This window comes from Watersipora subatra, chromosome 10 (genome assembly GCF_963576615.1).
Source record: "Watersipora subatra chromosome 10, tzWatSuba1.1, whole genome shotgun sequence".
NCBI classification, from domain to species: Eukaryota; Metazoa; Bryozoa; class Gymnolaemata; order Cheilostomatida; family Watersiporidae; genus Watersipora; species Watersipora subatra.
Window position 1 is genome coordinate 39840438 of NC_088717.1, and position 16827 is coordinate 39857264.

Genomic DNA, 16827 nt, shown 5'->3' on the forward strand with positions numbered 1-16827 from the left:
CATTCTGAAACAGCTTTGGGTACAGGCTATTGTCAGCATGCACCTAGGCTAATCTAAGTAATTATGTAACGTGCAACGTTAAAATCAACATAACTTTATCATGATTAAAACGCTCAGGGAAAGATCATGCCAAAATAACATCACTAGTTGTGCGGCAGCCTGTGTCTCTCGTTATTGATGTCGGCTATTACATTCAAGTTGCAGTGCTTCACATCTGTATTCGGTCGGTCCCATAGCTAAAAAAGCAATGATAGACATAATCACACTCTCTTGCATCTGAGCGTTTTGTCTGTGATCAAGTTTTGTCGATATTAATGTTGAAACGTCCTGACAGTCAGATCATCACAAACATCAAACAATTGCAAATGATCAAAAAATATTGATACTTTTTGATAAAATTGAGTAAAATTTTGTGTACGTTCATCTTTAACAAGTGCAAGTCTTAGTCATAGCACCGAGATTCATTTAAAGTCACTCAAAGTAACAGCCCAGCATTCCTAACTGGTATTGTTTTACACCGGATTTCACTTGTCAAATTTGCTATCACTGAGCTTCAGCTATATGTAGACCTGTCAATCAACCCTCAGTAGTTGTTAAACTGTCCATGATGGTCTCCAGTCACTTGTGAAATGGACATACATGCATAGCCTATTGCGTTTATTGTAGCTCGAGGATCAAGTGCTTTTATTACAAAATTCCTGGGCTGAGTTGATTAGTCTTGGAGCTATCTGGAGATCGAGGTTCTCCTTCGGTGTTATCAACCTCAGCTTCGGCAAGACTCTAGATCTGCAGAAGGCACGGGAAATGGAACACGAGGAGGTTGGTCTTACTACGCACTCATGTGATCATTTTATATTTCTTTTCTCATCTAGCTCTTGTTTTAGTTGGAAAAGTTTTTGTTTTTGGCGAAAATATGCGTGACAAAAAACTGGCATGTGTGAATCAATTTCTTTCCGCTATCCTGTTAATATTATCAAATTGTGAATTCTCACCTTGTTGATTGAAGGCCATGTGGCTAATTTCAAATATGTTTATATCTTCTAATATAAACATATTTGAAATTAACTTATATTAAATTGCTATTATATAACAATAAAATCATGAATGTAATTAAATTTTTGTTAGTGTTACACAATACATGACAATAATGATACCGATGTACAGACAATCCTTGTTTGTTCGGCCTAATTCAGATTTGGTCATATCCGGACATTGAAGATGTCTGGTCATTAAAAATTGAGTCCTGTACAGTACGACATCGAACAAACCGTCTGGACCCCCAGATGTTGTTTGGGCAATTGAAAATCTGAGGAAGTGAAGTCCAAAGAAGCAGTGGCCGACTGTATTGTCAAAGGGGCCGACTGTACACATGAATGTTCTTGTAACTTAAGCAGTCGCACACATATCGACCAATCATAATTTTGACTTTATAACAGACTATATAATTTTATATTATGGCTTGTAATAGCAGACGACTATGTTCAGCTAGATAATAAGAGAAATGAGATCGACGGTAACTGAAGTTTTTCATAAAATATTGCTAGGCACAGAGCTCGAACTCATGACAGCCAGATTACGATACCAACACTATTAACTGGGCTAATCTGACCTCCTCCTGGTTTTGTAGAATAATCTTTCCTTTAATAATAGCGGTGTTCCGTTACGCTTGAAAATTCCTGCGTGAAGGATTTGTAAGAGCAGAATCCCCGAGCGCTAGGCATTATTAGTGGTTTATTATATGTGAAAATAGTTTATTTAAGTGGGGCCCATTCCAAGCAACGCCGGGCTCAATTGACAATCTTAGAACTTTAGTTTTCTATATAAATGCACTGGAATCTATCTGATAGAAATTAAAAATGTGCGCTCGTATGCATCAAGGACAATTACCCTCAATGAACACATTCATGGAATGTGGTCGTGAAAGCAGTATAGCAATTTGCATTTAAAATGAAAAAAATCCCAGCAATGTCAGGCTTACTGTTAGTAATCTACTAGCAGAATGTCCGGCGTTGCACATGGGTTAAAAATCAGCTTATAAACAGTGACCGGTATTGTAGTTGCCTGCCAATTACTATTAGCCTGGCACATTGCCAATGGCTAATTTGATTAAGCTAGTAATGTACTTTGAGTACTTACTAATAATAGTCGTGAAAGCAAGCGTAAAATTATGTTGTGTCATGCAGAGCGGTATGCGTATTTTTAATCACATACCGACATGTATCATCCAATGAATCCATCAATCTTGCATAGCATGATTGGTAAGATATTTGCCTGGCAAACGGGAGGTTCCGAGATCAAATCCAGCCGGATGCGAGCTTTAAATCCAATATTTTAATAGATATAGCTGGACAAACCGAAACACACACGCACACACAGACACACACACACACAGACAGACACATATACAAACTTGGAGATTTATGTATTAAGATAAGTATGCTAGTAATTGTTAAAGAATAGAGAAAGTATGATATTATGATGCTTTATTGTTTATCTTGAGGTGTTGACTGGTGTTCTAAAAAAAGAATCAAGGAGATTGACCCACCAGAAGCTGAAATATAGCCAGCCAAACACAGGTCTACCAAAAGACATGTGTTTTGGTAATCCTCATATTAGCATCAATATATGACATATGAAATCGACTTGTGTGCCATTGGTCAATTAAGCCAACTAATGCGCGCTCCTATAACAATCACGGCGTTTTAATTGGTTTAATCCCTGGAAGTATAGAACAATCAAATTGGGCCTAACAATCATTGCTCTGAGAATTCTGAACCAGTCCCTCTGACGTGTAGATTAGTTTTAGCATGAAATAATTACACGCATCTATTATTTCGCTATCTTGCTGGCCCTTGCTAGTTCAGCTCAGATTTGTTGTTCTCCCACTTGGCTTCCCTATTCAGACACATCTTTAGCGCTGTTCAGGTTTTCTTATCTATAGCTATTGAATAGAATCAATTAAATCAATCATCAATCTCGGTTATCATTTGGAATTTTCTACAAATTATATTATTACATCATTTATTCTATACACAGTTATAGTATTATTTTGTATTATATGCATTATGATTGTTATATTAATCATAAAAATAGTTTCTTAATTTAATCATAAAAAATAATCATAGATAAGATAATAGATGGATAGAAGAATCAAATCAAAGGTTATCGTTTTCTTTTTTTACAGCAAGAGCAGCACGGTCAAGTTATTCTTTTCAAAATTATGGCTGTAACGAACTTGCAGTCGGTAAATAGTGACGATAATCATGAAAATCAACTGAATGCTGCAGTAGGTACAAAGTAGAAAGATGATGAAGGAACAAAAATTCATATTCCCATTTCTTACTCTAAACGAACTGCAAATGACGGATATCGTATAATATAGACTATACACGCGCCGTTCGTTGAACAGAGGATCTTTGGAGCATATCCGTGGAGATAGAGTTAAAATTTGAGGCACAATAGTCAAAATCTGTTCTTCTGCTTTGAAAAATCATGGCAAGGGGTTGTGGGCAACTGCCTTTACCACACAATGTTTGCTTGGTTTTCCTGAGAAACCAGAGCTAGTCTGTAAATTCTTTGCTACCACAAGAAGCGTTTCACATCTCGTAGCCTAAAACAATCAGTATACGCAACGGAGGTAAGGGTGCGCAACTCCGGCGCATGTCCAATAAGTTGATTTCATACATCACAATTCTTGGAATTTTCGAAGGGTTTTTCCTCTGATTCGTTATTAGGTAGACCTGTGTTTGGCTGGCTATATTTCAGTTTCTGGTGGGTCAATCTCCTTGATTCTTTTTAGAACATCAGTCAACACCTCAAGATACATAATAAAGCATCATAATATTCACACTTTCTCTATTCTTTAATATTTGATTCAGTTGGTAGTTGGTCTAGATGAACAAATACAGCCTGTATCTGTAGGTGATAAGTCGTATGCTGCATGCGAGTGCAAATTTCAGAAGACTCGATGTTGACAAGTACGAGTATGTGACCCTCAAAGTACTAGCTCTCATGTTGCCAGGTAGGTGTTGTCTTTCCTTCTTTCTATCTGTAAAGGCTGGTTTGCTGTCTTTATCTTATGTCTTTATCTTATGTCTTTATTATGTTCTATTGAGAACATGAGGTCGAGAGAGGTAAGAGAGCCAATCACCTTACTAGTTATTCGCATCTGGTCGCTTTGTATTTTGTATAGCAGTGAATGCTTAACGAATGCTCGTAAAATCATTTATTACCAACTCAAGAAACTGGACTTATGGACCATATAATTCTTGGAAAATATAGTAGAACCTCTCCGTACAAAATCAATTCGTTCCGGAAGCCATTTTGTAAGTGGAAAATTTCCTAAGAGGGATGCATGTCACTATACAAACATCCTAATCCGTTCTAAGCTGTACAAAACTCGGACATGATAGTTGCATAAGTTATTGATACATTTAATAGTTAAAATAACCTTTACCTTAATAAAATATTAAAACCTGTGACAAATACACGTTAGGAAATTTTATATTGTCATATTATTGCATAACGAATAGAAAAAGTACACATGGAAAGAAGAACAGAGAAATAATCAATAAAAACCAACATCATTATGCTTTTTACCTGTGGTGTTGGGTGGCAAGATGAGGCTACGTGAAGGCAGTGAGAGTGGAAGGACAACAGCTAGAAGATGCCAATGTTGTCTTGGGTTTGTTTGGCTCAGATTTTTAAAAGTAAAAAGCTTATTTACATCACTATAAATTAAAAGAAAATGTCATCATACAGAAAACTCTTAAAGGTTGACTTGTAGCAAAATTCACATTACAGTTATTTGATATGAAAAGATTCACCATTTTTTACTCTGTTGTGTTGTAGGTGCAAAATATGTGGAAAGGTGATTACAAGCTGTTAAAAGCTCAAAAATGAACAGAAAATTGCAGCCACACGAGACCGCCGTAGTTTGGATTCTCTTTCCAAAACCGCTCAAATGTGACGTAGTTGTGAGAGATGGTTTCTGTTTACACCTTCATGCAACCTTATTCGTCGAAATATTTTCACAAATATACTTCATGCATTCAATAAAACCATGTCTATTGTTCTTACGCGTCTGTTTTATTGTCATCGTAATGCTGTCACTGTTAGCAGTGATATCCTATAACTTACTGTAAAAATTCGTTTAATTTTTTAGCCTTAGCTTGAAAAGGTACATGTCATTGTGTGATAATCATGACGAGCCTGTTGGTCACTTGTGATAATTAAAAATTGCTGCAGAATCTATTTCCGAAGTATTGGGTCACATGATCAGATTACGACTTGACGATTGAATAATGCCGAAACAAAACTGTAAAGTAGCGAGTATCTATATTTGATACGGGGTCTTCGGTAAAACCCGAAGTGTTTGTCATAAACTAGTGCTACGATAAGTTTTATATTGAGCTTTGTATTGGCCTTTCAATTCACGTGAGAACATCACGTGACAAGACGATAACCAAACTGTAATGACTACGTCAGAGAAATAAAGAGATTCCAATCTTCGGCGGCTTTTCGTTTTTGAGCTTTTAAGAGCTTGTAATCACATTTCCACATATTTGGCACCTACAACACAACAGAGTAAGACATGGTGAATCTTTTGATACCAAATAACTGTAATGTAAATTTTGTTGCAAGTCAACCTTTAACCTTAACTTAAACCTTTGGCAAGGGAAACGACCAAAATATCGTTTACCGGTTGCGTGGGGAAATGACATTTATGTCCCTTTCGGTAGACATTTATAAAGCTGTCGCCTAGTAACGTTAAAGATGTGGTTGCGTCAAATTTGAGTTGATTTTAAAAGAAAGCATTTTTTTTCTCCATCAGTTTATATGTTGTTTGTTGTGTTAGGCGATCTCATTGCCAAGATATTTGAAGATTAAAATCGAAAAAATCTGATCGCAGTAAAAACGCTCAGGCCAAAAAAGCATGCCCAGACTTGCCCAAAATGATGTCACGTGTGATTTATCTGTCAATATATCTCATATTCACATCGGCTATTTGCGATAAAAGTCTAGTCCTACGCGGCTCTATTGGCATATATTTTATTTTGTATTTGCTCATGTTGGTTAGAATAAAATTTTAAACCCCGCTACAGATACATTATTATGAATGTTTCAAAGGCTTCAAATAATGAAAATTGAAAATTTGTCTTACTCACTTTCTCCAAATGCTGTGTAAACATTTGAGTACCGACTACCAATTCTAACGGTCTACGCTAATTCTGTCAAGCAAACTATGTAGAATAAGGTCGTTGTATCAGCACAGTTCCGCCGCTACCCACACTAACGATATACAGCTTCCCAAAAGCCCCGCCCACATTATGTCCGTCGCCTATCCTTGGGGCGGGGCTGTATATCATTGCCCACACTGAAAACTAAATTCTTACTACCGTAAGTAAAATAAGCAAGCTGCGTCTTAGAAGAAAGAATAAAAGAATATACATAGGGATAGAGTTTTAAGGATGAGAAGTCTGCTGCAAACTGGATTTGAACTCACATTCTCCAGTTCTGCGGACATCCATATACCGTATCCAATTCACTACAATATTCGGCAAATCATGTTTTGCATTATCTTCAACAATATAATTTTATTATATAATTTTTACAAGCAAAAAGATTTTCGTCTCGGCATAAAGCTTTTATTAAAAATATTCATCAAGTCGTGGCCACTCACATAGTTTTAGCTGATACAATAAGACAAATTTATCTACTGCAACAAACTCAAACAAAACATCATGGTTTATGCAGCACACATTCAAGTCTCTCTTTCCCCTTTATGGCAGTTTCCACACTGACAAAGCTGCTTCGGCTGGTGGGACGACGTAAACATCCTGTAATCAGTAAAACAAATGCAATAAATATATGTCATTCATAGATATGTCATTCTAAAGCGTATCTACTGAAAGCTTTCAAACTGGGAGTTTGATAGATTGCGAGTGTAATTTTAAAAACGAATAAATGTTTAACAAAGGCACAAGTACGTCAAGCCAACGATTCGAAGCTTTGGTTCTGGAAGTTAACGATTTGCATTGATAAATCGATTTTCTTCACTTTTTACAAGTGAAAAGTGAACATCTAAAGTCAAATCATAAATCTAATTTACTAGATGAAGCTGCCACAGAAAATTTGAAGCAAATGTAGCTAGGTGAACCCATAAAAAAATATAAAACGATGATTGATGATAGCAAAAAGTTATAATTTTATTAATTAGTGCATGTATTAATGAGTACTAAAATATTACCTTTAGTATATTCATCAATCTAAGCCATTGTATTGTTAGATGCTAAAGATTAAAAAGAAGCCGTCAAGAACTCACTGTACATACGTATCTCGCACGCTCAAGAAATTACATTTTAGCCTCAAACAGGGAAATATAATCTGAATGTAAACTCAACAGGAAGCTCTATAGGAGACTCAAAGTAAAAGATAAATTTACCTCCATTCTCCGATCTTCCCCTGTAGAACTTTAACTACCTGATGCCAAGACAACTCGGAGTCACCTTCGCAGCAATTTTTACACTTATGTTGTTCGCCAATAAAATGTGTCGATCGAGTAATTCATTAAAGATGTGGTTGCGTCAAATTTAAGTTGATCTTAAAAGAAAGCATTTTTTTTCTCTATCAGTTGATATGTTGTTTGCTGTGTTACGCGATCGCATTGCCAAGATATTTGAAAATTAAAACCGAAAAAATCTGATCGCCATAAAAACGCTCAGGCCACCAAAACGTGCCCAGACTTGCCCAAAATGATGTCATGTGTTAGGCAACCTGTCTCTATCTCTCGTATTCACATCGGGTATTTGCGATAAAAGTCTAGTCTTACACGGCTCTATTGGCATATATCTTATTTTGTATTTGCTCATGTTGGCTAGAATAAAATTTTAAATCCTGCTACAGATGCATTATTATGAATGTTTCAAAGGCCTCAAATAACGAAAACTGAAAATTTGTTCTACTCACTTTCTCCAATTGTTGTGTAAACATTTGGGTACCGACTACCAATTCTACCGGTCTACGGTAATTCTGTCAAGTCTCTTATGTAGAACGCGGTCTTTGTATCAGCACAGTTCTGCAGCTACCCATACTAACAATATACAGCCTTCCATAAGCCCCGCCCACATTATGTCCGTCGCCTATCCTTGGGGCGGGGCTGTATATCATTGCCTACACCGTCTACGTACTAGTTTCTTACTAGTAGTATTCTTACCGAATACTACCTAAGTGAAATAAGCAAGCCACGTCTTTGAAAAGAATATAGACAGGGATAGAGTTTTAAGGATGAGAAGTCTGCTGCAAACTGGATTTGAACTCACATTCTCAAGTTTTGCGGACATTCATATACCATATCCAATTCACTACATTATTCTGCAAATCATGTTTTGCATTATCTTCAACAATATTATTTTATTATATAATTTTTACAAGCAAAAATATTTTCATCTCGGCATAAAGCTTTTATTAAAAATATTCATCAAGTCGTGGCCACTCACATAGTATTAGCTGATACAATAAGACAAATTCATCTACTGCAACAAACTCAAACAAAACATCATGGCTTATGCAGCACGCATTCAAGTCTCTCTTTCCCCTTTATGGCAGTTTCCACACTGACAAAGCTTCTTCGGCTGGTGGGACGACATAAACATTCTGTAATCAGTAAAACAAATGCAATAAATATGTCATTCATAGATATGTCATTCTAAAGCGTATCTATTGACAGCTTCCAAATTGGGAGTTAAATAGATTGCGAGTGTAATTTTAAAAACGAATAAACATTTAATAAAGGCACAAGGACGCCAAGCCAAGGATTCAAAGCTTTGGTTCTGGAAATTAAAGATTTGCAGTGATCAATCGATTTTACCCACTTCCTACGAGTGAAAATAATTTGTAATCATGACTCTAATTTACCAAAGAAAATTTGAAAAAAATATTATAGCTAGGTAAAACGGCAGATAAGCTATGAAACGATGATTGGAGATAGCAAAGAATTATCATTTTATTAATTAGTATATGTATTTATGACTATAAAAATATTACATTTACTTAAGTATAGAAGACTCTAAGTTAATTTACCTCCATTCTGTCTTCCTCTGCAGCAAAACGCTGCTGACACCTGTCAGCTTTGACCATAGGCTGTCTACTCCAATCTTTTACTAAAAGTTGCTCAGATAACTCTGAGTAGCGGTCGCTCGAACTTGAAGCCATTTTAAAACTATGTATAACTTAGTAATTGTTGAAAGGCGTTGAACCAGTAACTATGAGAATGAATTCTCTAATTATGAGAATTTTCGAGATCACAGACAACGCGTTTTACGAGTGATAACATTGATTACGGCCTATATAAAAATTTCGCGCGCATGATTGGCTAACGAAGCGACCTCATATTTATTGCTCGTGGTTTCGTTTCAGATACCTTGCTTGTGACGTCACGAAAGAGGCACCCGCTGGAACGTGAGCTTTTTAAAAGAGGGCCTCATTCAAACGCATATATCTCTGAACAGGGTTGGTCTACAAAGACAAAAATGGCATCAAATTGTAGCTGATGTTTTAGCCTTTTATGGTTCTTAATTTCATTAAATTGAATTTTTTGACGCAACCACATCTTTAAAGTAACGATGTTAATTAATTTAGTAAATATCGATGTCCATGCGATTTAATAATAGAGTAAAATCCCTAAAATTAAGATTACAGACAACGCGTTTTACGAGTGATAACATTTATTACGGCCTATATTAAAATTTCGCGCTGATGATTGGCTAAGGAAGCGACCTCATTTATCGCTCGTGGTTTCTTTTCAGATATATTGCTTGTGACGTCACGAAAGAAGCACCCGCTGGATATGTGGGCTTTTTAAAAGAGGGCCTCATTCAAACGCATATATCTCTGGACAGGGTTGGTCTACAAAGACAAAAATGGCATCAAATGGTAGCTGATGTTTTAGCCTTTTATGGGTCTTAATTTCATTAAATCGAATTTTTTGACGCAGCCACATCTTTAAACAAAGGATATGAACATTAGTAAGTTTTAAATATCATCAACAAGATATCGGTCGATGATTTACAATATGAAACGATTATCTGAGAGGCGTTGCTTTGTGCTAAAAGCTAAACAATTCGCGCATCGTTGGAAAAGAATAAATGTTGGATAAACCAGTCAACATCGACTCGACTTTCAAAATGGTGAAATAAAAGATTATTTGATCCTGCGATCGTCAGTGATTTTTGTCTGATCAGAATAAAAATAATTCAAATGATAGAGGTGATGTAGTTTTTGGACTTTTAATATACTTGGAATATACAGAGAAAACGATCGTTATGGTGGCTCGCACGGCTACGTTATAGCGTTTGACTCTACCGAAAAAGAATGCTTCCAAGCATTTCATACAGGGACAATTGCACGTGGTTGTATTTTTTTTAGTAGTAGGTATATAAATGAATGTTTCTGTACAAAAATTTTTGTTCATAGAAATAAATTTAAGATTTGAGCTATGCATGTTCATAAAATATCGATTTTATTGAATTTTCAAAAATAAATTACTCGAGTTTCGGATGTTTTTGGGGGGCTTTAACCCGGTCAAAGGGTTAAGTTGCTAACAAATAAAGTTGTCCTACTCTTTATGTGACATGCCAAACTCCAAATTATACAGCGAATGGAAAACGCAACACTTGTTGTTTACTGAATTTCGTTAACAACTGAGACAGGCGCATTGCACACTACACCAACAGGAAGTAAATGCCTCAAAATACCATACAGACGACCCAAAATACGAAAAGCTTCTGTATCTAAAAAAATTAAACTGGATACGAACAGCATAAATCTTTTAGGCTCTCTCTTAGCACAGTAACTAGTTTACACATTCACTAGATCAACTCTCATGTCATAGTGTCTAGGTTCTACTTTTACTAGACTATTTTAGCGCAGCTGGTAAGATATCGGTAAAAATTTTCTATATATGAAAAGCCGTTTTCAAGTTGGAGCAAAACCTCTAGGAGAAGCCGTATCGTAACTTAAAGATTTCGCATGTAGTCTTTCGTAAGTGAAGGTTCCACTGTATATGGCAATTGATAGTTTTATGATGATATAGCAACATCTAGGATGATATCGATTTGAAGATACGAAGTTTTAGTGCGTAATGTACCAAATTGGCTCGATTTACATTAGGCACCTTTTAAAACATTTTTAGAAAAACATGGCAGGCATTAATTACAATGGGGTGCATTTTTTTCGATTTTTAATTACCATCCAAGTTATCTTTTCTGTCGCATTTTATTAATTAATATTCGCTAATGGAATTATTATGGTAAAAACTACGAAACTCTTTAGTAGTTATCACGAGGAAGAAAGTGAAAGTGGTACTAAGAAAATAAAGCCTGAAACAAGTGAAAATGGCAAGACTTGTTGCAATAAAATAATAACAAATAGAAACACAAACATGGGTAAATAAGTTGGGTTAATTTAAAGCTTTTGCAGTCAAAGTTAAGGCTAGGCCTGTATCTCTCACCACGTTGACTTAAGCGCAGTGTTGTTAACACTTAGAAGGCTAGCGACGAGAACACTTGTCCGAACGATTTCATCGTGGTTGCCTAGCGACGAATATACTCGCGATCGAGTCACATGATAGTTTTCTTACAAAACGGATTTCCTAAGAGATCGTAATTGGCCCAATCATAAACTAGAAGCCTTTAGTATCGGTCCTGTAGCTGTTTCCTCTCAGTACCACTATTTTACAACCATCTTGCGCTTTGGAAATTCCAGTATTGTAACGCCCGTTTTTATTTCAAAATGGCCGCTACTCGAAGAACATCGCGTCAATCTATGGAGGACGTTTTTCAGGAAATTATCAATGATAGTGGGAGTGAAGTCGAGTCAGATAGTGACAGTGATGAAGGTAAATATTTTTAGCTTTTATTTATGTGTTAGAACCTTATTTCAGTCGTCGTAACGAACAAAATCTCTGTACAAATTACGTAAAGAAAATAGAATAATATAATAATACGATAAATAGAGTGACTAGTAGTAATACAATAAGTATATAATTGATAAATAGAGTAGCTAGTAGTAATATAATAAGTATATAGTTAATAAATAGAGTAACTAGTAGTAAATATAATATATATACCGTTGATAAATAGAGTAACTAGTAGTAAATATAATATAATTGATAAATAGAGTGACTAGTAGTAAATATAATAAGTATATAATTGATAAATAGAGTAACTAGTAGTAAATATAATATATATACCATTGATAAATAGAGTAACTAGTAGTAAATATAATATAATTGATAAATAGAGTGACTAGTAGTAAATATAATAGGTATATAATTGATAAATAGAGTAACTAGTAGTAATATAATAAGTATATAATAAATAAAATATAATTTTATCATCAGACTACATCATATTGCTCTGCGTTTTAATTTTTTTACTACCATATGTTTGCTTCTCTTAGAATGAGCATGATAGATTAGACTGGAAGACCTGTGTGGGCTACTTTGTGTTGATTGCTCAATATGCATACCCACATATAGAGTATACAGTTGGAGATGTCACACTTGATCAGGATAGAGAGATTAATTTTGATGGTGCGCTATCAGAATCTGATGACAATGCTGACCCTGTTATTCCTACTGTATCTGCTACTGGTGATGGTATGTTAGCACAACTGTGCTTTCATTGTGAAATTCATGATCCTGCATGATTCCTTTGTTGAGAATTATTGTTTCTGCAAATGCTTGATGTCAATCTGCATGACTCATCTATGCGCAGACTTTCAATAAATTCTGTGTGCTCTGTTAGGTGTGAGTCCAGTAAGTACTAGGAGAGGAAGAGGCAGAGGTCTTCATGCTCATGGTAGAAGTCATGGTACCAGAAGTAATGCAGGACGTGGTGTCAGGAGCACTAGAGGACGGGCTGGTGGGGCAGCAGCTGAGTTTGTTTGGGTAAATCCTTCTCCAAGGCATTTGGACAGGTTTGACGGTTCCACTTCAGGTCTGAACACCTAGGAGCTAGCTCCTGGCTGCTCAATAATGGATTCTTTCCGTGCAATATATGACCACACATTCTTTCAGCTACTAAAAAGTGAGACTAACCGTTATGCCAATCAAACTCTTACTGACACTGACCGAAAGCTATGGAAGCCTATCACTTTTGATGACCTGTACCAATTCTTTGCTATGGTGATCCACATGTGCTTAGTTCACAAACCTACTATAGAGGATTACTTCAGCACTAATGCTGTCATGCATTCCACATTTCCAAATGCTATTGACCTGGGTAGAGACAAGTTCAAGCGCATCCTGAGATACCTACATCTAAATGACAATGAAAATTATGCCAGACGTGGTGATCCTAACCATGACCTTTGTATAAAATCAAACCGTTCTATGACCACTTGATATCCAAGTTCGGTTCTTTGTACAAGCCTGGTGCAAGTATCACCGTTGATGAAGCTATTTGTCCTTTCCGTGGTAGGGTGCATTTCAGAGTTTACATGAAGAATAAGCCTAACAAGTATGGCTTGAGAGTAGAGTGTGTATGTGAATCCACTACTGGCATTGTCTGCAACATGGAGGTGTACACAGCTACTGGCGATAACAGGGTAGAAGCGCTGCTGACATGTGTATTGGGTCCATTTTCCAACAAGGGTCATAGAGTGTTCATGGATAGGCGTTACAGCTCACCTGTAATATTCAAGAAGTTACGGGAGATGGATTTTTATCCTGTTGGTACAGTGAATAAAAATCGTAAACACCTTCCAATAGAATTCAAAAATAAAAAGCTCAAAAAGGGTGAACGCATCACCAAGCAGTGTGGAGACATACTGGCTACTATGTGGAAAGATGTTCGAGAGGTATACACATTATCAACTGTAGATGAAGATGCCATGATCAATACTAACACTCAAGGGCCTCGGTATAGCAATCATGAGACTTTGAAGCCAGCATCAGTAGTCACATATAATAAGAACAAGGCAGGTGTAGACAAGTACGATCAGATGGCATCTTATTATCCTTTCAGACGCAGGCAAATAAAATGGTGGAAAAAGCTGTTCTTCTGGCTCTTTGAAATGGGCCTTATCAACTGCTACAAAATGCACCGGATTTCTAATCCTGGGTGTAAGTTAGCTTTTTCTAGCTATCTGTGTTCTCTTGCCAACGAGTTGTCTACACAAGTTGAATATGTGACAACACTATCAGCGGCTCAGTTACGAGTGAGGAACAGACCTGGTGATCACTTTCCTATCCGCATACCGCCTACAGAACATAAGCAGTTGCCTACACTTCGTTGTGCACACTGCTCATCTAAGACGTGTCCTGATGGGAAGAAGCCAAGAAAAGAAACCTCTTGGTTATGTAAAGAGCGTTCCGTGGCTCTGTGTGTAGCTTGCTTTCGTCCATACCATCGCCCTAACAGCCCTTTTACACAATAATATTTTCATATTTTATGATCTATGTTTTTACCATCTATGTTCTTCTTGTATTCTATAATCTTCCGTGTTATAGTAAATTGTGTTAGTACTTTTGCTAAAGGTGGTAATTATGACAGTAACTAATAATAGCTTGTGTTCTACAGTATATATAATAAAGTATACAGCTAAATTTATACTGAATTCATTCTGCTAGCAAATAAATTACGCACTAGTTTCATGTGCAAATTAGGACTTGAGTTATACAGACTGTGTGCCTTAGACTTCTGTATCAGAGGTATAATTTTTGGTACCAATGGAAAGAGGAGGCTTTTGGCTTTCAAATGATATATAGAACATAGTAGTGAAAGCAAAAAAGATGATTGTGCTGGTAATGCAAAGTAGAGCAAAGCGCCTAGCTGTCTGAGACGTGTTATGTAATAGCCAGGCAGCCTTGAAAGTGTTAAGGCTACACTTAACTTCTCTCTGTAAAAGACAGTAGAAGACCATTTATGACTTCATTTATTGTAGACGCTTCTACAACACAAATAATCGATTCCCGAGAATGTTTATGTTATAGGGATTTTAGATAATACGAACAGTAAAATACATGTAAATTGCATAATCCCTTCCTAGATCTTTCCAAACTAACCCCTTTGGCCTTTTTTCCGACAATTTTTTCCTGTTTTTCACTTTCATTTGGTTTAGTTTCTGTGATTGCGATAATTTTACGTTACAGGGAGTGCACACCTCCAATGTTAATTTAAATAGATTTTGCATTTGTTTACAGCAAAACATCATATTAAGAAAAACAATTGCATATGTCCAAAGTATATTAAAACTTTATATATCTTTACTATAATACAAGCCGGGCCTGTCGGTTCACCCGTTTGTCCGAAGCTAGGGTTAGAGGTTAGGATAAAACATCACATTCAATGATACTTCAACTCTTTACACGCAGCTTAGTAGACTGACAATCTACCACCTTTTAGTATATATGAATAATTGTGCACCTACTTATTCTCTTTGCTTTATCGGCAAACCTGACGATCTTTTCACTGCACATTTGTCTACCAGAGTACTAGTATACATACCAGTATCCTGGTAGTCGAGTGTGGTTTCTCTATTTTATATAAAAGATGTATAATGGAGAAACCCCTTTACGTCATTTTCTTTCCTAAACGCGGTGAGAAAACGATATTTTAAGGCTAACGCTGACATTCTCATTATTCAAATTGAATTCGAGAACTTGCAGCGACTTCGTGCTTTAAGTTATATGGGTCTATTCATAATCACCATTGTTACAATTAAAGCAAAAATTTAATTATAATATATTGGTATTGCATTTAAGATGATTTTAAATCAGATGTTCTCTTAGAGCTCAACAAGCTCTTCCGAATGATGTATAATATGTCACACTAACATTAATTTTCACTGAGAAATCTTTTAGTGTGTCACTCATGTTACATCAGAGAAATATGCATTTTGAAGAGCTAGCCCTTAAAGTAGTATCCTTAAAACTCTCTGATTTGGTGGGAAGCACAATTATATAAACTTATTTGTCTTATTTTAAAGAAGCTTGCTGACATATGCACTAAAATTTATTCAGATATTAGATGGTAGCGGTGAACTACATGCTTGTAAACATGTCACCGCTGTTACATCCAATTGTCACCATTGTTACGCTTCTTATATTCTGTAAACTTATAAGTATTTAAGTTCACTGCAATGAGATCAATAATGGTATTAAAGCTAGTGATTACAATATATATATATATATATATAGGCAAGCCTTAACTTGAGATGTTTTTTATTGGTTTCAAAGTATAAAGTATAGTAATATAATAGTAATAATACTTGACAAACATGATTAAGCTTAAATAACGTAAGATGAAAAATGAATATTGATCACGTAATTGTGAGAATGTACTAACAAAATGTTTTAGATAATTCTGCAGGCTCTAAAAGTCTAAATCTTTTGTAAAACATTACTGACCTCTTTTAGAGAGAGTAGGACAAGACAGTCACTTGGCTATGTGATGAATTTCTACCAATGCTTTATCTTTTGTATTAACAAAAAAAGTGTTTTTGGCTTCACTCTTAAAAAAAGCTGCACTTCAGCTTCGAGGGCATCTACATTTTTACCACTCCTACATAATGCCTAGAAGTTTTTTTTCCAGGCAGCAGCAATGTTAGCACAAAATCACCTTCTTTCCATGTGCTTGCTAGTTGTTTGATGGGTTCGGAATTGCACTCACTTTCTGGATCACTAATTGCATGGTCATCATGATCTAAAGTAAAAAGTTCAAACGTTCAAATGGCATACTTTTACTTCTTTATTTCTTTGTTTTATTTTATCTTTTCTCATCTTTATTGCCATCTTCCGGCAATGATAGTCCAACTGTCATTGCT

The 16827-nt window shown here is 35.9% G+C and overlaps 1 protein-coding gene across 4 annotated transcripts in view; it reads left to right on the forward strand.

Annotated features, from left to right (window-relative positions):
• LOC137405859 (nuclear hormone receptor FTZ-F1 beta-like) overlaps positions 1–16827 on the forward strand; it is a 56286-nt gene that overhangs the window by 33489 nt on the left and 5970 nt on the right. For all 4 annotated transcript variants that reach the window (XR_010979815.1, XM_068092292.1, XM_068092293.1 and 1 more), the window contains exons 10-11: positions 667–819; positions 3922–4021. Coding sequence is in view for 3 of the 4 variants with exons in the window: in XM_068092292.1 (XP_067948393.1) it covers positions 667–819; positions 3922–4021 (253 nt within the window). In the remaining variant the exon portion in view is untranslated. The remainder of the gene's footprint in view (positions 1–666; positions 820–3921; positions 4022–16827) is intronic.